Source organism: Eleutherodactylus coqui, chromosome 7 (genome assembly GCF_035609145.1).
Source record: "Eleutherodactylus coqui strain aEleCoq1 chromosome 7, aEleCoq1.hap1, whole genome shotgun sequence".
NCBI lineage: Eukaryota > Metazoa > Chordata > Amphibia > Anura > Eleutherodactylidae > Eleutherodactylus > Eleutherodactylus coqui.
The window spans coordinates 136,077,654-136,096,192 of record NC_089843.1 but is presented as its reverse complement, the minus strand read 5'-3'; the positions used below and the strand labels follow the sequence as shown (position 1 = coordinate 136,096,192).

The 18,539-nt window shown below is 39.8% G+C and overlaps 1 protein-coding gene across 1 annotated transcript in view; it reads right to left on the bottom strand.

Annotated features, from left to right (window-relative positions):
• The window catches only part of SLC7A11 (solute carrier family 7 member 11), a 220,235-nt gene extending 202,317 nt beyond the window's left edge, over positions 1–17,918 (bottom strand). The window contains exon 1 of the mRNA XM_066573742.1: positions 17,404–17,918. Within this exon, the coding sequence (XP_066429839.1) occupies positions 17,404–17,692 (289 nt within the window). The 5' untranslated portion in view covers positions 17,693–17,918. The remainder of the gene's footprint in view (positions 1–17,403) is intronic.
• Between the last annotated feature and the right edge of the window lie 621 nt (positions 17,919–18,539).

The window sequence follows — 18,539 nt, the reverse complement described above, 5'->3', positions numbered from 1 at the left end:
GAGTTATAGACGTGTCCATCCTTAAAGGAGTTTACCAGAATGACAAGTTATCCCCTATTCATAGTAGACAAGGGAGTTCCGTTCTCGAGATCAACGGGGCTCTCAGAGGTGAGACCTCCACCAATCAGCAAGTTACCACCTTTCCTGTGAATAGGAGATAACTTGTTATTCTGGCAAAACCCATTTAAAGGGGTTGTCCCGCGGCAGCAAGTGGGTCTATACACTTCTGTATGGCCATATTAATGCACTTTGTAATGTACATTGTGCATTAATTATGAGCCATACAGAAGTTATCAAAAGTTATTCACTTACCTGTTCCGTTGCTGGCGTCCTTGTCTCCATGGTTGCCGACTAATTTTCGCCGTCTAATGGCCAAATTAGACGCGCTTGCGCAGTCCGGGTCTTCTTATCTTCTCAATGGGGCTCCGTGTAGCTCCGCCCCATCACGTGCCGATTCCAGCCAATCAGGAGGCTGGAATCGGCAATGGACCGCACAGAAGAGCTGCGGTCCACGGAGGGAGAAGATCCCGGCGGCCATCTTCAACCGGTAAGTAAGAAGTCACCGGAGCGCGGGGATTCAGGTAAGCGCTGTGCGGTGTTCCTTTTTAACCCCTGCATCGGGGTTGTCTCGCGCCGAACGGGGGGGGGGTTGAAAAAAAAAAAAACGTTTCGGCGCGGGACAACCCCTTTAAAGACATTTTCCTAGGTTATTGGAGTATATTTATTGTATACAGTTTTGATCACGGAAGACCCACAACTATATAAAATAAATAACTCAGAAAATTCCTTTAACTTAGTTGAATTCCATTAAGGACTCCAATTTCTCATGATGCAAAATAAATATCATCTTGCACCTCCCAGTAAAAAACATATAGCTTAAATGTACCTTTTTAACGTGGGAACCTATAAGCAATGGATGGCAACTGTTAGAGATATCTGCCACAACCACCCCGTAAAAAAATGTACATATGTTAATGTGAACCTGTCAGATCTTCTGACCCAAAGGACAGACAGGATACCTTTATAGCCATGCCCCTGTTGATTGCATCACCTATTCTCCTACAATGGCTCCTGTTCCTTCCAGCGCATGCTACTAATCTACTATCAAGTGAGCAGTCTCCAATGCTCAGTATTAATCAAATGTTATGTCAGCCATTGCTAGGGAGTGGGATGGAAATTAGCCAATGACAGTAGACTACTATCAGGGGCATAAATGGCAGGAGCCATTGCAGGTGGACAGGGGTGTTACAAGAGAAATCAGGGCACTGGCGAAATCAGATGGGATGTAGCTGTAAACGTATGCAGCCAGTCACACTTGTCAGATGACCAGACAGGTTATTTAAGGAGAATCTGTTACCATCTTTTCAGAGGCATCTCTGGGGGCAGCAAAAGATAGTGACAGTCACACTGATTGCAGTGGTTTTTGCAGTGGGGATGGTAAGTCTTAAGACCCTTCCACTTTTTAAATTTTGTTATGTTGTGGTCTTGTGCAAATTAAAAAAAAAAGTTTTCCCCATCACTCTACACTAAATAACCCATTATGGCAAAGTGAAAACAGAATGATGTAACCTTATATCCTGTAGCTTTAAGGGGTTAAAAATATTTTCAAAGACTTCTAACATTTTGTTTTTATTTTGTCATTTTGGGGTATTGAATGATGGGGAAAAACTTTTATTTTAATTTGCACAAGGCCCCAACATAACAAAATCTAAAAAAGTGAAAGGGTCTAAAGACTTTCCAGACTCACTGCATCTGTGCAGTAGTTTGGGAGAAACTTGGATTTCACTAGTAGCAGCTAGACACAGGACAACAGGAAAAAGTCCTCAATACTCATGAGTTGTGGCTAGCCACGCTGAGCCCTCCCTCCAATCACTGAATGACTGCTTCATAGTGAGACAGCTGCCAATCATGGGCTGGAGGACGCGGTGGGTGTGGCTAGTCTGAAGCTCATGAATATCAAGGACTAGTTTTCTGCATGGTTGCTACTAATAAAATGCAAGTTTCTCCCAAACTACCACACAGATACAAATCAGCAAGCCTGTTGCTACCTTGTGCTGCTCTCTGTGGGGGCTACAAAAAGATGGTGACTAGGGATGAGCGAGTATACTCGCTAAGGCACTACTCGCTCGAGTAATGTGCCTTAGCCGAGTATCTCCCCGCTCGTCCCGAAAGATTCGGGGGCCGGCGCGGGGCGGGGAGCTGCGGGGGAGAGCAGGGAGGAACGGAGGGGAGATCTCTCTCTCCCTCTCTCTCCTCTGCTCCCAACCGCAACTCACCTGTCAGCTGCGGCGGCCCCCGAATCTTTAGCGACAAGCAGGGAGATACTCGGCTAAGGCACATTACTCAAGCGAGTAGTGCCTTAGCGAGTATACTCGCTCATCTCTAATGGTGACAGATTCCCTTTAAAAGTTTTTTTTTGTTTTCCAATTTGAAAGTCTATGAGAGACGGAAGGCCAACGTATAGCATCCGTCAGAGGCACTACCACAGGTATACGTTTTTAACATGTGAGCCTATGCCATTCATATGTGCCAGTCATCTTGGGATATGTGGAGCAAACAGAAAATCTTAAGGGAAGACACAACTGTATCTACATAAAAATTTATACAAGTATTCAAATAAGTAGGAGCTGTGTAAATCCGTATGCAGTACATTGGCCCTAGTGGTTGCTGCAGGCACCTGCTTTGACAGTATCTAAGCAGACAGGGAAATGAATTTAATGCTTTGTATCCTTCCCATCTTGGCTGCAAAACAGTTGCGTGCATCGCCTCTACAGTAGATATAGCATTACTGTGTGCTGAGAAAAGATGAAGCACTTCCCAATTCACCTGGGGCTGAGGAACAACGGGCTTGTTCAGATGAGCGCTATCCTCACCCTGTTAGCAGCACACAGAAGCGCTTCTATAGGAACCAATAGGCTCCTATAGAAGCGTCACTTGGATGTTCACATGGATTGTTAGATGCACTGAATTAGCGCATCTAAAAAAGATAGGACATGGGAGTGCAGACTCACATGTCAGCTCTGAGGTGTGCGCAAAGATAGGACATGTCCTATCTTTGCTGCATGCTTTCCATAGGCTCCTATGGGAGCCTTGAAAGCGCCTCCTCGGTTCGTGTGAATGGGCTAGTTCACGTAGCTTGAAGTAGCTCGTTAACGCAATCTTTTCAGCACTATAGCAGGGCTCTTTTCGCTATGCTGGTGTTTATTTACTTTGCACTATATATATATATATATATATATATATATATATATATATATATATATATATATATATATATATATATATATATATATATATATTGTTGTTGTTGTTATTAGCCATTTAGTAGTTTACAACCCTCTGTGACCTTAAAGGGGTATCAGCCATCGTGTTCTTTGCCGGCCGGGTCTTCTTTTGCCACAGCTCTTTCCAAGCATTATAGATTTTTCTAGTGACTCTGCTCGCATTACATGGCCAAAATCCGTGATCCTGAGTCCGGTCATCTTGCCCTCCAGTGATATATCAGGTCTTATAAAATTCAGAACTTTTCTGTTTGTTACTATATAACAAATTTTATATATATTGTTTTAATTACAGTCATTGTGGCTGATTTAGAAGTATAAACTAAGTTGCATAATTCTTTTTGGATTTGTATGATGAATCAAGAGTTAAATAATGTGTAGACTTCAGAGGGTGGGGAGCTGCATTGTGCGATGTCATGCTTTCTTAGCATTTGCAGCACAATTGTAATGGTGTCCTGTTTATTAATGATTGTTCTACATGATTCATAGGCTTGTGACTACTGTATATAAAGCACACACAGCTATGCATTTTGTAAATGGGACTTGTGAGGCTATCGGTTTTTCTCCATGTTGGTCAAGTAATCACACAGAGAGATGTCTGTACTCTCCAAAATATTCCAGCTTCTTCAATTATAGAACTAAGTCCTTTTTGTTTCAGAATGTTCCCACAGGGAGCATTTTACTGCAAGTTCTGCCATACAATATTAATGCTTAATAAGAAGATTTATATCCTAGGAAAATCCCATGATTTAGGTGAATGAATTTTGCAGCATCCAGGAAGTGCCCTGTGCCTGTCTGACAGCACTGGATGATTAAATGGTTGTTATACATTTGTTTCACAAGGTGTGATAAAGTAATAATGAGCTATGAATATTAGACAATTGCAGCACTTTGATATATTGTAATTCCAGCTGCTGATTTATTTTTTAAAGAAATCTATCATTTTAATATCAGCTATCTAAGGTAGAGATTATAGAAAGACTGTGCTGGCTAAAAAGTGCACAGCAAATAATTGTGGCTAAAGTCTGGTTGTCCACACTAGTGCCACACGTCCAACATACAGTATAACACAGCAAAGGCTCCATGTATTATACTTATCCTGCTATTTTTATCTGAATGGTGCTTTTTGGTTTTGGCTCAGAACTCCCTATAGTAGCCATAGGGTAGAGCAACTCTAGTTCTGCGAGTCAGCTGGTGTCTATGTTTTGCTTGGATACCTGGGCTTATATGTTTAAGCCCTTCCCGAAAATTCATCCTGCACTTGCCGGCAGCCCATTGCTTTCAATGGAGCCAGCTATATTGCCGGCTCCATTGAATTCAATGGGTGAACATCGTTCTTCTCTGCCACAGCTGTAACAGCTGTGGCAGAGGAGAATGATCTTTATACTATATGTTCTCAATGGGGTCGGCGCTGCTGCTGCCGGCCCCATTGAGCACATATATAGAACACAAGGAATCGCAGAACGCAGATAGGCATGATCTGCGATTCCTCGTGTCCTATAATATATCGCAAATCCGCATAAAAAGCGGACATGTGACCAATCCCATTGCGAAGCAATGGTTCTATATATGCGCAGATCGCATGCGCATCCGCAAATCGCTGCAAAAAACGGTGCATCGGGTCTGGAAGTGAGCAGGTACACAGTGAGGAGGAGAAACCATCTGCAAAATAGAATGGCTTCTTTTGACACAGTATGCCGCCAAGCAAAATGGCAAAAGCCAGAAGAGTTATAGAACACCCTGTTGGTGGGATAAACACATTGGGGGACACAGGAGAACTGAGATAACATTAAATAAAATGCAACTATTAATAAACATGGAACTGTATACTGGCAACATCATGTCTACAGCTGTTCTATAGAGAACGGCAGCAGACACAGCTGGATTGAGCTCTCCCTACTGCTATGCAGTGAGGTGAAGATGGATTTCCTAGCCCTGTCTTAGCACCGTCTTCACTAAGTTGCACAGCTGAAGAGGGATTTTGTAAGTAAAATGTTCAAAATAGGTTGAGAGAATCTATTGCAAAAATGTTTAGAATCACCTATTTTGTATATATTAAAAAAAACTGTTCTTTAAGAATTAATGCATGCAAGCAAAGGAAGTCATCCGTGTGAATGCTAAATGTCATGTAATTATTGAGACTGGATTCGTGACTTAGCTAAACAATAGGCTCTTTCATGAATATTTCTGCATCTTTTTCATTTTTTTGTTATCCATACATTCTATACAGGATCTTGAAACCAGGTTATGTCTATTAGCCTAAAACACTGAACTAATGGAGCTTTGATAAAATCATAGAAACAGTGAGAACAGAACAATTGGCTATAATGGGTGAAACTGTGAAATATTAGGCTGCAGAGACATATTAACACATGTACTATATATCTGTCCAAGGCAGCATATTGTATCTAATCACATCATGCTTATCACCTCACCAACATAATATACCGTACGGTATATGTTCATTGTCCCCTACTTAATATTTACAGCAAATATTCATGATAATCGTTTGGTGTAAAAGGGCAATGGGTGTGATGGGCCTTGTGAATGTATCCCGAATGCACATTGGGTGTCTATAGTTAGAAAGAAACTTCCACCCAACTGCATCCTTATACCAGTCTAACCTATTACACAACTATTCAATGTGTACATTTATTGCTCAACTATAAGGAATATAACTAAAATATGTACAGTACTATGCACGTACCTTTGTATAAAGCATTTATGTGTCATCATAAATGTATATAGTGGGGTTTCCTGCTGAGATCCCTGCCAATCTGGAGAATGAGACTCCCATATCCCATTCTCCTATCACTGTGGGGGCACTGCATTCATTTCAGTAGGAGTGGACTGCTCGGTTATTCAGTAGTCCCATTGAAAGTGAATAGAGCACTAGTGGGTTTGAGCGACCAGCACTCCGTTCAGTCTCCTACTTACTGAGAGGGGTGCAGTAAATCTGCAGTGAGGCGGACGGTGGAAAAGGGACCCCAGTTCTTGAGATTGGTAAGCTTGTCAGTGGTGAGACCCTCTATGTGGATAGGGGATAACCTGATATTGTACATGGGATCACAGATTTTTCATTTGGTCTGTTTTCTTTTTCATGTAACCTACAATTTGCTGTGTCTAAGGGCGCCCACCCACTGGCGTTTGCGATTTTCGTGCGTGAAAAACGCAGCGTTTTCGCGGCTTTTCCATTAATTTCCATTGACTTTCATGGGTGCATTAGGAGAAAAATAAGGACACATATGCAACTGACAGTTCCTATGTTAAAAAACGCCACGCAACGCAACGCAAAACGCCAGTGGACAGGAGTACATTCAATTCTAATTGCTCTGCAGGAAAAACGCAAAACGCAAAGAAAAAAAAATCGCCAGTGGGTGGGCGCCCTAAATCTCACCTCTGCCTTGTCCGTTTATTCTACACTACTTGATCCAAAGAGCTATAAAAAAAATCACAAAACTTTGCGTAAATACCTGTTTGTGCAAAGATTTGTTACATTTTCACACCAAAACGTGATGTACAAGTGTTCATTAGTATGTGCAAAAGTGTTTAAAAAGGGTTTATCATTTACCTCAAACTAAGTTCTATGATTTTGATACAATGTAACATCTATAAGAAACTAAGCAACACAGTGAATTTAGCTTCAATGTCAGCTTTCACATTTTCTACATCGTGTACAATTTGATTAATGCTGGGAAGCAGTAAAAAGAAGAGCAATGGATTTGACATTTTAGAAAGAAGCCTTGTAATTATGGAAGAAAAACATAATGATAATTATCAAATGTAAAATGAACAAACTGAATAACCATTTACATCAATGTATCTCAATGTGTGGTAAGTCTCCATATTACTCATTATGTTTAGAAAAGGGCTGAAGGACAGATGTGAATCATGATTTAAAGGATATTCTGCACTGGATGTTATAGCAGCTATACGATGCATTATACAGTAAGAAGTCCCCACAATATGACTACCATTAGATATATTTCAGCTTTTTAATGGGTCTAGAAAATGGGTCTAGAAATCTGTAATGGAACCATAAGACTATATATATATATATATATATATATATATATATATATTAATTGAGTACACTACTTATACTTTCTTGGATGGCCAAAAGCAGGGCCTCAAACCAGCGGATTGGATGGACGCCATAGAAGAATAACTGCAGGTAACATATTTTCTGCCCCCTCTGCTACTGGGACAAAAATTTGGTCACTTCAATATACCCCATGGTGGAGTTTCAGGGGGATAAAGTGCTTGCTGACAGATTTCGCTGCATACCTGATTACAAAAATTATATGTCAGAGTAATGTCCTATTCTTCTCTACTTTTTATGCTGTTTTACAATGTGGTTTTATAGTAAGGAAAGGCCACTGGGCAAAAATAATGGAAGTCACAAAAGAATTGGAATATATACTATATTGTCATACGAGTGTTACACAATTGGAATATATACAAGTGCTAAAAGGCAATAATGCATCATGTGTTTTTCATATTATTTGAAATATTAATAGTCTCTTGGAAGTATTAGTTCAATTAGATGCATAGTGAGGCTTAAAAGGGTTATCTATAATAGAAAAAATGACGGCTGCCTTCCAAAAAGCGCACCCCACCCGTTGACAGTGCTGTGTGGTCTTGCAGCTTAGCTCCTTTCACATCAAAAGAAGCTAAAGGTCCGGTTAGACTTGCCGATTAGTCATAGGAGTGAGCAAAAAAGTCAGAGTTTGCTCATTTACTCGGGCAGCCTGTTAATACAGAGAGATACATCGCTGACTTGTTCAAATGAGAAATCATTCCGTCATTGAAAAACCAATGAAGAATGACTGAACAATCAGTATTTAAACCATATTATTAGTGAGTGAAGAAGCCCACCATGATTTTTAGGCCTGCATAAAATGAATAATGAATGAAAAGCAAATGATCTATCATTCGTCATTCAAACATTGGCTGCAGTTATACTGAATGATTAATTTTTGCTCGTTTGAACGATAATCATTCCTTAAGCTGCAATACAAGACACAACCCATATACGGGTGGGGTGTTGTTTTTGAAAGAAGCAGCATTGTTGACTCCAAACTAGCTTGAAAACTGTTGTTCCTGCTTATCCGAACCGTATGCTAAGTTAAGGCCTATTTACACGGAGCAATAATCGCTCAAACAACATTTTAAGTGACAGCTTTGAGCGATCATAGTGCATAAACTATTAAGTAGCTACTCGGCTACTTAACAGCAATTTAGTGTGTAAATGAAGCCTTTAGCTAAAAGCAGTTAATAGCCTGAGGGCTCTTATCTGCTTTCAGTTCCTTTGTTCTCCGACTGGAAGCAATGCTATCAGCACTACCCGTGGAGAACTGTTGATAAGGCAAAACGACGATTTTTAGGTTGGACTGAGTTTAACAAACAGCTAGCAGTGCACGATCGCAAAACAATGATTATCGCTCAAACTATTGCTTTTTTAGCAATTCTTGAGCAATCATCGCTCCCTGTAAATGGGCCTGTATGCACGGTTAGCGCTGATAGCATTCTTTCAGCTATCATGCTGGAAAACAATGGAGCTGAATGCAGATAACAGACCGCCAGCTGCTATCTGCCGAAAGGCTTCATTTGCACGCTAATAAACTCTTAGCTGAGTAGCTACTTAGCAGTTTATGTAAAATGAGCGCTCAAAACTGTCATTCAAAGTGTCGTTTGAGCGATTTTTAAGCGAACATCGTTGCGTCTAAATAGGCCTTTACTCTTTCACCATTAATTGTTTTACCATAGATAGGATTTGAACAGCAAGGAAAATGATCACGAATGGTTGAAGTTACAATCATTCTTTACAAAGCGTTTCCTACAGCTTTCCTGCCTAGAGAAGTAAACTGATGTTTAGCTAACAGCAGGATTTGGATCAGGATCATCATTTCCAGCTATGAGCCCAGTGTGTTGTTTTGCATTCAGGACACTTAGCCATTGAGCCACTATTTACATGTTAGGAGAGAAGAGAAAACTCCTTTGTTGTGCCCGTCCTAAGAACTATGATCAAAAGTTATGTGTTATTTTTAGGATGAGAAAACAAATAGTAATTATCTCTAGACCAAAAGATGAAGAGCTGATTATTGACTCTCTAGTGTCCCACATTGTTATCTCCTCTACAAGTAGATAGCAGCTAAATGTTTCTGTCACATAATTCTTTAGATTTGTCTATGGATTTACTTGAGAGCATTCCATTAGGGATAACATAGTAGATATAACATTTAGTACAAACAAGAGCAATTATTTAGTAGTAAAAGCAATAAAAGAGAAATAATGGATAACTTGGATTATTTGCTACATTAGAAACTATCCCTGAGAGATTACTAATGAGACTCAAGTAATTAAAGTCTTTTGCAAAATAAAAAAAATCTCTTTAGATTGTCTTCAGCTTCCAGGCACAGTTTAAATAAACTTAAAAAATACCCGCTAGTACCCAAGTACGGTATAATCACATATAATTTAATGAACGTGAAAACAAGAATTGTGTTTAGAACTTCTCATAGCACACAGATAAGACTGTAAGGGTCTAGGGGTTAGATGAAACATTTAATAAGAGATCAATGGCATTTACCTGGATAAGAAAATAAGAAATGAGTTCTAAAAAAAACAAGTATGAGACAGAATAATGAGTATGAAATTTCTATTAAAATATTGATCGGCACAGCGATAAGCATAACTGAATTTACAATAAAATAAAAGTTGACAATTATAAGTACACTGATGTGACAAAAAGTAATTTCTCTTTGAAATATGTTTTCTTACATATCAGGAGATAATTAACAAACATCTCGTCCTCAACACGTCTCAAAATTAGATAAATCTAGTTTCACACTGGAAGTAAAACAAAGTAGATTTTACATTGCCGTTATTTGTTCAGGCAAAGGAGTCAAACTAAAGAAACTACCGTATATACTCGAGTATTGGCCGACCCGAGTATAAGCTGAGTCAATAAGTTTTACCACGAAAAACAGGTAAAACCTATTGACTCAAGTATAAGCCTAGATATAATCGAGTATATACTAGGTAAAAAAAAACAAAAACGCAATACTCACCTCTCAGCCGGCATCTGTGTCCCCGGCGTGATGCTTTCCTCAGCGCTGCGGCAAGCTGCTTCAAACTTCTCCCCACTGTCATCTCCCTGGCTTGGTTTTGAATTCTCCCGCCGTCAGCACTGAGTAACTAAGCCGATTACAGCTATTCAGTGATGTCATTCACTGAATGGCTGTGAATGATCAAGCGCTGGCTGTGATTGGCTGGTGCGCGATCCAATCACAGCGCTTAGTTACACAGCGCTGACGGTGGGGGAATTCAAAACCAAGCCAAGGAGATGACAGTGGGGAGAAGACTGAAGCAGCTTGCCACACTGCCGTGTGAGCGCCATCCGTTATGGAAATACAGAACTAGTCTGCAGTCTGAAAAACATACATCTATAAACAGATTAAAAATGTAAATACTTAAATGCATATACATACATGTATACTGCTTCATCTAAGCAGTAATTAAGGAGGGTGTTCTAGGCTCTTCATGAGCAAATGGCCCATTTACACGCAATGATTGTTGCTCAAAATATGTCTAAACAAGCGAGAGTGAGCGATAATCATTAAGTGTAAATGTAAAGCCATCATGCACTATTTGTTCACTTGCCGTTGGTTGCTGAGTTTCAGCCTGTATAGAAATATTCATTTGTTGTTAGATTTAAACAGCAGTTGTTCAGTCCTTCAAACAACTTGAGGAGAGGGATGATTGTTTGCCCAGCTAAACAAAATGACTCATTCAAAAGCCAATTCACATACTGCCACAGTAGACAATGGCTTTTTCTTTACACTAATTAAAAACCACCCACATAGAGATTCTTTGCAAATACACACCCACCTGAGAGGACAATCATCCACTTATCTTATCTTATCTATGTCCACTTTACATAAAAAACACTACCAAAGGACCGCAAAAGAGGGAAATGGTGAGGATTTTAAACAATTATCTTTACGTGTAAACACTCATCATTTGAAAGCAAAAAAGTCATTCATTCAAAACAACAATCATTGCATGTAAATGGGCCGAAAGCCAAGCTTTCCTACTTTTTGATTTTGGTGTACTTAATAAAAAGTTATAAAAACTGGTTACAAAAATTTGAAGAATTACCACAGCACTAGTCATCTAAAAATGGAGAATTAGGCCCGGTCCAGGTGTAGTGAATTTGCTATAGACCTAGTATATAGCAATTTACCGCACAAGTACAAGTGGAGGGGGCTGTGGTAACCCGGAAAATTTCCACATAGAAATCAGAGCTTACAGCAGATTTTCAAATCCCCAACATGTTTTTCTGTTATGCTACTGACCAATCAGCAAAAATATCCCCCTTTTCAATGCAATCTGCCAACAATCAGCAGAAGAAAACAAACAAGTGTAACAATTGCAGATTTTGCCATTGATTTGCATTTAAATATGTGGTGGAAATTTACCAATGCATTTTGTCTTACTCTTTCTCACCCAGGAAGTTACAAAACATTCTAAACACAACAAGGCAATGTTTGTTCTTTCTACATGTGAAATAATAAAAAGATATACCTCAAAAAATGCAGATTTGGTAGACTATAGTGTTAAGGCCTATTTTGACGGAACGATTATCACTCAAAAGATATATTTTGAGTGACTTTTGAGCGATAATCGTTGTGTCATTTACAGCACAAGATGATTGTTTAAACGTTGACTGATCGGGGCTGCTTGTCTTCTGCATCCAGCTATTCTCTGTTAGGCCACCTGCACATGGGAGAAAATCCCGCGGCGGGATTTCCCGCGGGATTTCCGCCGCTCAAAGCCTGCATAGGAGTGCATTACAATACGCACTCCTATGCAGACGGCCGCGGTTTGGCTGCGCGAAATGTCGCGCGGCAAACAAACCACGGCATGTCCTATTTTTGTGCGGGGCTTGCAGAGCCTCGCACAGATACGTCACTCACCCGGCCGCCGGCTCCAGTCTGCGCATGCGCCGGCTGCCCGACAGCCGGCACATTAAAGAGCCGGGGCCGCTGGGCGCGGGTGAGTATGCGCTGCTCTCTGCAGGCGCTCGGGTCGGGTCCCGCGGCGAGAATTCTCGCCGCCGGATCCGACCCGCTCGTCTGCAGGCGGCCTTATTCTCTTGTTATACAGCCGAGCGCTCCGAGCTGGATATGGAGAACACAGCTGAATCACTCTGTTCTTAATACCTAGCCTATCATCAGGGAACGGGATACAGCTGAAACAATAGTATCAGCTGTATCCAGCTGTGAATCCCTAATAAGGTTGATCGTTGTCTTTCAGCACGCTGAAAGACAGCAATGAGCGACGGCTTAACACAAACTGCACGATGTTAGTGCAGTTAGACACAACGATTATCGCTCAAAACACGGCCTTTGAGTAGATTTTGAGCGATAATCGTGGTGTTTAAATGGGCCTTTGGAGGTTCTTCAAGGTTTGCTTCCATTAAGGTGGTTTTATATACAGGGGGAGATTTATCAAAGGCCTTTGTGGTAGAAAACTGGAGTAGAAAGGTTGTACATTTTAGTGCAGGCCATCATAGGAGCAAAAATGTGGCACTTTTTGCATTTTCCTTTTTTTTAAGTGGGTGGGGCTTAGCATTAAAGTGTGTGGCTGCTTGTGGTCTCTCACAGTTCCCATGATTTACACTAGGAACTGGGATAAATTGTAACTGAAATTTACACCAGCTTGCAGTTGCCTTAGGATTCACATTTGGATCACAGAAAAACGGAGGATGCACCAAATGTATTAAGTGATGTGTGCCTCATAATACATTTGCCACACTTCACTTGAGTGCAGCATTTACTTAGACTGGCGTAAAAATTGTGGTCAAAGTAAATTTGATCCATAGTGTTTTGGAAATACGCACTGCATGCATTTTTTTGAGCCAAAGCCAGAAATGGATCCTGCAGGAAGGAGACATATAAAACCTTCATTTCTGTTTCCCATACTTTTTTGAATCTACTTCTGGCTCAGGCTCAAAAATCACAAGAAAAAATTGACACAAAAACAGCGACATTTTCCTGAGAAGTGATGTATGTGAAATCACCTTTGCTAAGGTATATTCCGTAACATTACATGTTTGGAATGCCACTTTAACCCTTTGCAATCCAATTTTGGATACAGGGTTTCCTAGGGGGCTTTCTTTTTCTGCCATTATACAATGGTGCCATCTGCTGGCTAGAGCCAGTACTGCGGTATGGGACATGCTGGAGAGGCCCCCGACAACAGAGTGGCCAGTAACATACAGTAAGAATACCCTGCCGGACGTCTTCTGACATCGGATCTGTACAGCCTTCAATCAGAATGTCTTCAGACGTCAGACAGTGGATTGGAAATGGTTAAAAATCGTATCATTACATAAAGCAATAAAAATATGTTAAAAACGGAAGTAAAATAACATGAAACTTACTTGAAATTTCTCGTATGAGTTCTGTAGTTTTATAGAAAGTGATGAATATATTTGGAATTTGCAAATGATCAAAACTTTATTTGTGTTTTTAATCAACTCAATCAACTTGTCTCAGAGGCTTCAGATGCATCAACCTAGAAAAGCAGGGACGCCTCTGCATAGCTCTGGGAAAGTATATGGCTTTGATAGACTGTGAAATTAAAACATGTCTAGACTTCAAAAGAATAGACAACTGCTGTTAAACAGCCCACCTCAGCTAAACTTCTTCCCTAAGCTGCTTCCCTATTCTCGCTGGGTTTACTGCCTGTCATTTTCCTAATTCATGGTGCTATTTTCCAAATATTAAGATAGTTTCACACAGGTTAAAGAAAAAAAAACTATTTTGTGGCAGTTTCTTAACATGTTTTTTAAGGCAAAGAGTGGACTTAAAACATATGTGAAGGGAGGATTTCTTCTCTGTTGATTCTCTTTGGCTAAAAGAAAATAACTAAAAATGTGGATTTTTAACAAAATAATAAAAGCTCAGTGTGGAATTACCTTTGGGAGTAAAGCCTAGATGGCATGTCACTGACCATAAAAAACTACGCGCCAATGCTGTCATCCCCTTTCTGGCAAATAAAGATACCTGGATTAGAGTTGCTGGATGTAGGCCGTTATAACACTTCTATGTTGGATGGACGGATGATATTACCCAGTCAAACTAAACTTTTTATAAACTGTATAGCTACTACTGTATACCATTTAATAGCGCATGGACTGCAGTTGTATCCTTTACTGATGGTTACATCTTTCTATTATTGAACTGATGCTGCTCAGTAGTTTGCTTGTGACCTTAGGCCACCACAATACTAGTGAATATGGGGCTGTGTTAATGCATTATAGTCAGAGGCTAGTCACATGGATATGTTTTCGCATAGACCAAAAAACTCATCATATGTCCTATTCCTATCCATATCTTGGACAACGAATAGGACATGCTAATGAATGTCGAAGTGCAAAATGGACAGCACACAGACAGGTGTCCATGTGCTGTCCAACATATGTTGTGACAGTGACCTCTGTGAAACTGTAACTACAGTTATGTTCTGTAAAGTTGAATTGATTACACCTAATCTGGTCTGAGATTGTCTTCTTTAAAGGGGAACTACTCATGTTATAAATGCCATAGGCTATGTTCTCTACAGCCTGGATGGTACCAAAATCATTTGTCTTAGAATGGTCTTGTCAATGGGCAATTAATGGGCAATGTGGACCAATTGTCTACATCAGTTGGTAGGGCATGATCCTGTCTGGGAGGAGTTACGCATTGATAAAGCATGCGATGTGTGATCTTTGTGCTCACATAGGATGCTTCACCTGCTAAAGGGGGCATTTTAGATGGCCTGGTACAAGGCAAGATGTATGGCCATCATGAACTTATATATTATTTGTATATCCATATTATTTAGACAATGTGTAGCACGTTCATTAGATTGGAGCTTATATTCGGTCACTATGTGGGTTTTATAGAACTACTGTATAGTGCTATTTACCTCCTTGTTGTGTGGCTCCTTAGACATTGTAGATTATGTTATTTTGGCATTGTATTGTGGCCAAATAATTGCTATTTAGGAGGAATTATTTGGCCAGAATGTGGCACTGTTATTTGGGTCATATAGTATTTTAGAGTACTTTGTGCTGAATATACTTATCCACTCTTTGGTATGGTTATATGCACAATGACAGTGCACCATATGGTGGAAAGGGCACCAACAAAAAGTATCTCACAGGACACCATCTAGATTAAGATAAGTCCTGTGTAGAGAAGGTGAATACCTTTGAAAATAACCTGACCAGGTCAATGTAAATAAACCTTGCAAAAAACATGTACATCTGGTATTAGTGTAAGTTAAACAGGTTTTCTACAACTTAAAATTGCTTCACAACCACTTTGTCTACCCTGATTGTGTCTGACCAGAATATGGGACAGCCAATTACTGGCCACAGCAGTAACTTTCTATAGGCAGTGATTGGCTGCTGCAGTCACATGTTGTGAAGCAATTTTAAGTCACGGGAAAAACTCTTGAAGTTATGTAACAATTTGTTACATAACTTCAAGGGGTTTTCAAAGTTTTAGAGCAATCAATAGTTATTTCCAATGACATGGCTACAATATTGCATATATATATATATATATTGTAATATTACTTGCAAGCATTGAATTATGTAAGTAAATGTTGAAAGTTTATGTTCACCTGCAGAATAAAGTGCACCATGCAGTATACAGGTTTTACAGTGAGAGTCAATGAACGATGTATATCTGTATGGAATATGTTGCATTTGTTTGAGGAATATATTCGGCAAATATGTTGGAAGATTTCCATGGCATATGTGCTAAACATTGAGACAAAAGGAGCCTTATACTTTGTGCCGGATACATATACTATAAAGCATCTATGGAATCCATCTATGAAAATTACTGCAATGTTCATCCGCATGAAGCGACAATAAGAACATTCCAGGAATCACTAAGCCATTCCCTGATATATTGCATTTATTGAATTCATATATTGAATGTCACATTTGGTATTTAGTCTTGTAATAGACTGCAGCAATTCTTTATATGCCATTTATAAAATACACATACCACTTTTCCTACTTTACTACTGTTAGGCGATTTCACATGAGCGTGAGTGTAATTGCGTGTGCCTTTGCACACTGAACGAGGCTTTTTTGCACACGCATCGACATACTTTACTGTACTTTTTCTGCCCACAGGACATGTTCATTTGCGCACAGCAAACAAATGCATTGATTGAAATGGCTAATCGGTTCCAGATGTGTTCTTGTAGTTTAGCAGAATAACGCAGTATTTCACTCATCTCCTTGCATATTGCACATGCACCCCCATTGACATCTATGGGGACCTTTGGTGCGCATACGCAGAAAGATGAAGCATGTTGTAATTTTTTTGTGCAACCGAAATGCACATTCAAAGCACTGTAATGTGAACAAACCCATTGAAATGAAATCAATGAGCTCCATTTTCTGCGTATTGCATGCAAATACACATACACAAGTGTGAAGAAAACCTTAAACATATGGACTGCTGTGGATACAACCAATTACACAGCATGCCCCGTGCTAATATCTAAAAACATGCTTGCTTTTGATTTTTTTCTTTTTTTTTGGCCACAAAGACCCTTCAAACCACATTTCTACAACAGATGTAGTTAAGGAACTTGGTAAGGAGCAGGTTAATGTGACTAAGGTAAGACCTATTATTTACCGACACACCCTCTATACGTCACACTAGTAGCAGTTTGCCCAGAGAAGAGCAGATGTATTCATATATGTATTTAGCAGAAGTGTATGTACAAGTCTCCGATACAAAGGCCGTCCCTATGGATTTGTCACTCTCACAAAAATCTGTCATTATATTACATTAACTAGATATTAACACAAAGGAAATTCAATTAGCCATAACTTAATCATTGTATAAACTAATATAAAGTTTAATGAAATTAACCAAAGGCACTTGAAGTCACTAAATATGACATTTTATCATGTCCTTCAGGCTACTAACAGTTCAAATTACTTTTAGCGTATTCACATGAGAAGATTCTCAATGACAGATGTACAGTAAGAGTCCACGGGTACAACATAATACGAATATTACAAACGATGACTTACCGAAAAGAGAGAGAATGCCGCACGCAGTCCACACGGTTAGGGACATTCCTATGCTGCCGGTATGTTGTAGGATTCCTTTAGGGGAGATAAAAATCCCTGCGCCTATGATCGTCCCAATAATTATAGAGATTCCTCTTAGCAGGGTCACTTTCTTTTTGAGGACTACCTTTCCAGTTCTGTCAGGTTCTTTCCCCTTTTTTAAGGGTAACATGTCTTGCGATTCCTTTGCCAGGTGGCAGCTGCCTTTGGATATTACGGACACATCAGCCGAAGCAGATTTTTTAAACATGGTTAAAATAACAAATGTATCAAAGCGAAATAGAAAAAAAAGTGCAGTGCAGGTAGAACTTGTCTCCACTTCTGCAATGTATAATCAGCAATGTAAACTGCTACAACCTGTAGCTGCTGGGTTTTTGCTTCTCAGTAACACCTGCTGCCTCGCTGCCCTATAATTGGAGACCAAGTCAGCTTCCTCATGGGTTTGATGATTTGTATAGCATTTAGACTGCTGTCACACCGGGTTATTGCTGCCGAGTGATGATGCAAATTCCCCAGGTTTGCATCAGCCACAAGAAAAAAAAAAGTTTGTATTACTCAGCAGTTCTCCTTACAAAGAAGCATGTTGCACAAGGAAAAGTTTGATCTTCTTACACAAAATCTGGGGGAGTTACAGGAACTCCTGTGGTTCTAAGCAGATCATTGTGACTTGCAAATCTGCTTTTCAAGATACGGAATTAAGCCTATTTATTCACTCACAAGCTATCTATGAAAGTTAAACATTTTGTGTTTCTAATTCACTTTTCCTCGCTCCAGATTGTGGTGTCTGATCGCCGTGACTATGCACACACCTAGAAATAAAAGTTTTAATAGCTGTTCCATGTGCAGAAGAAATGTTGGCAGGAACAGGGAAATCCAGTACAGTAAGATGCTGAAATTTCTGCATTCACTTATATAATCTGCTGATGTGTCTACAAGGAACGGTATAGAATTCACAACTTTCTCCTTAGAACACATTTCTGTCACTATAAACCAGAAATTCAAGAACTTTAACCTAGAGCAGTACTATAGCTCAGTGGCAATGTCTCATCCCATTTACTGGGATGCAACTAGAGTAATATCTGTATATGGATTTTATA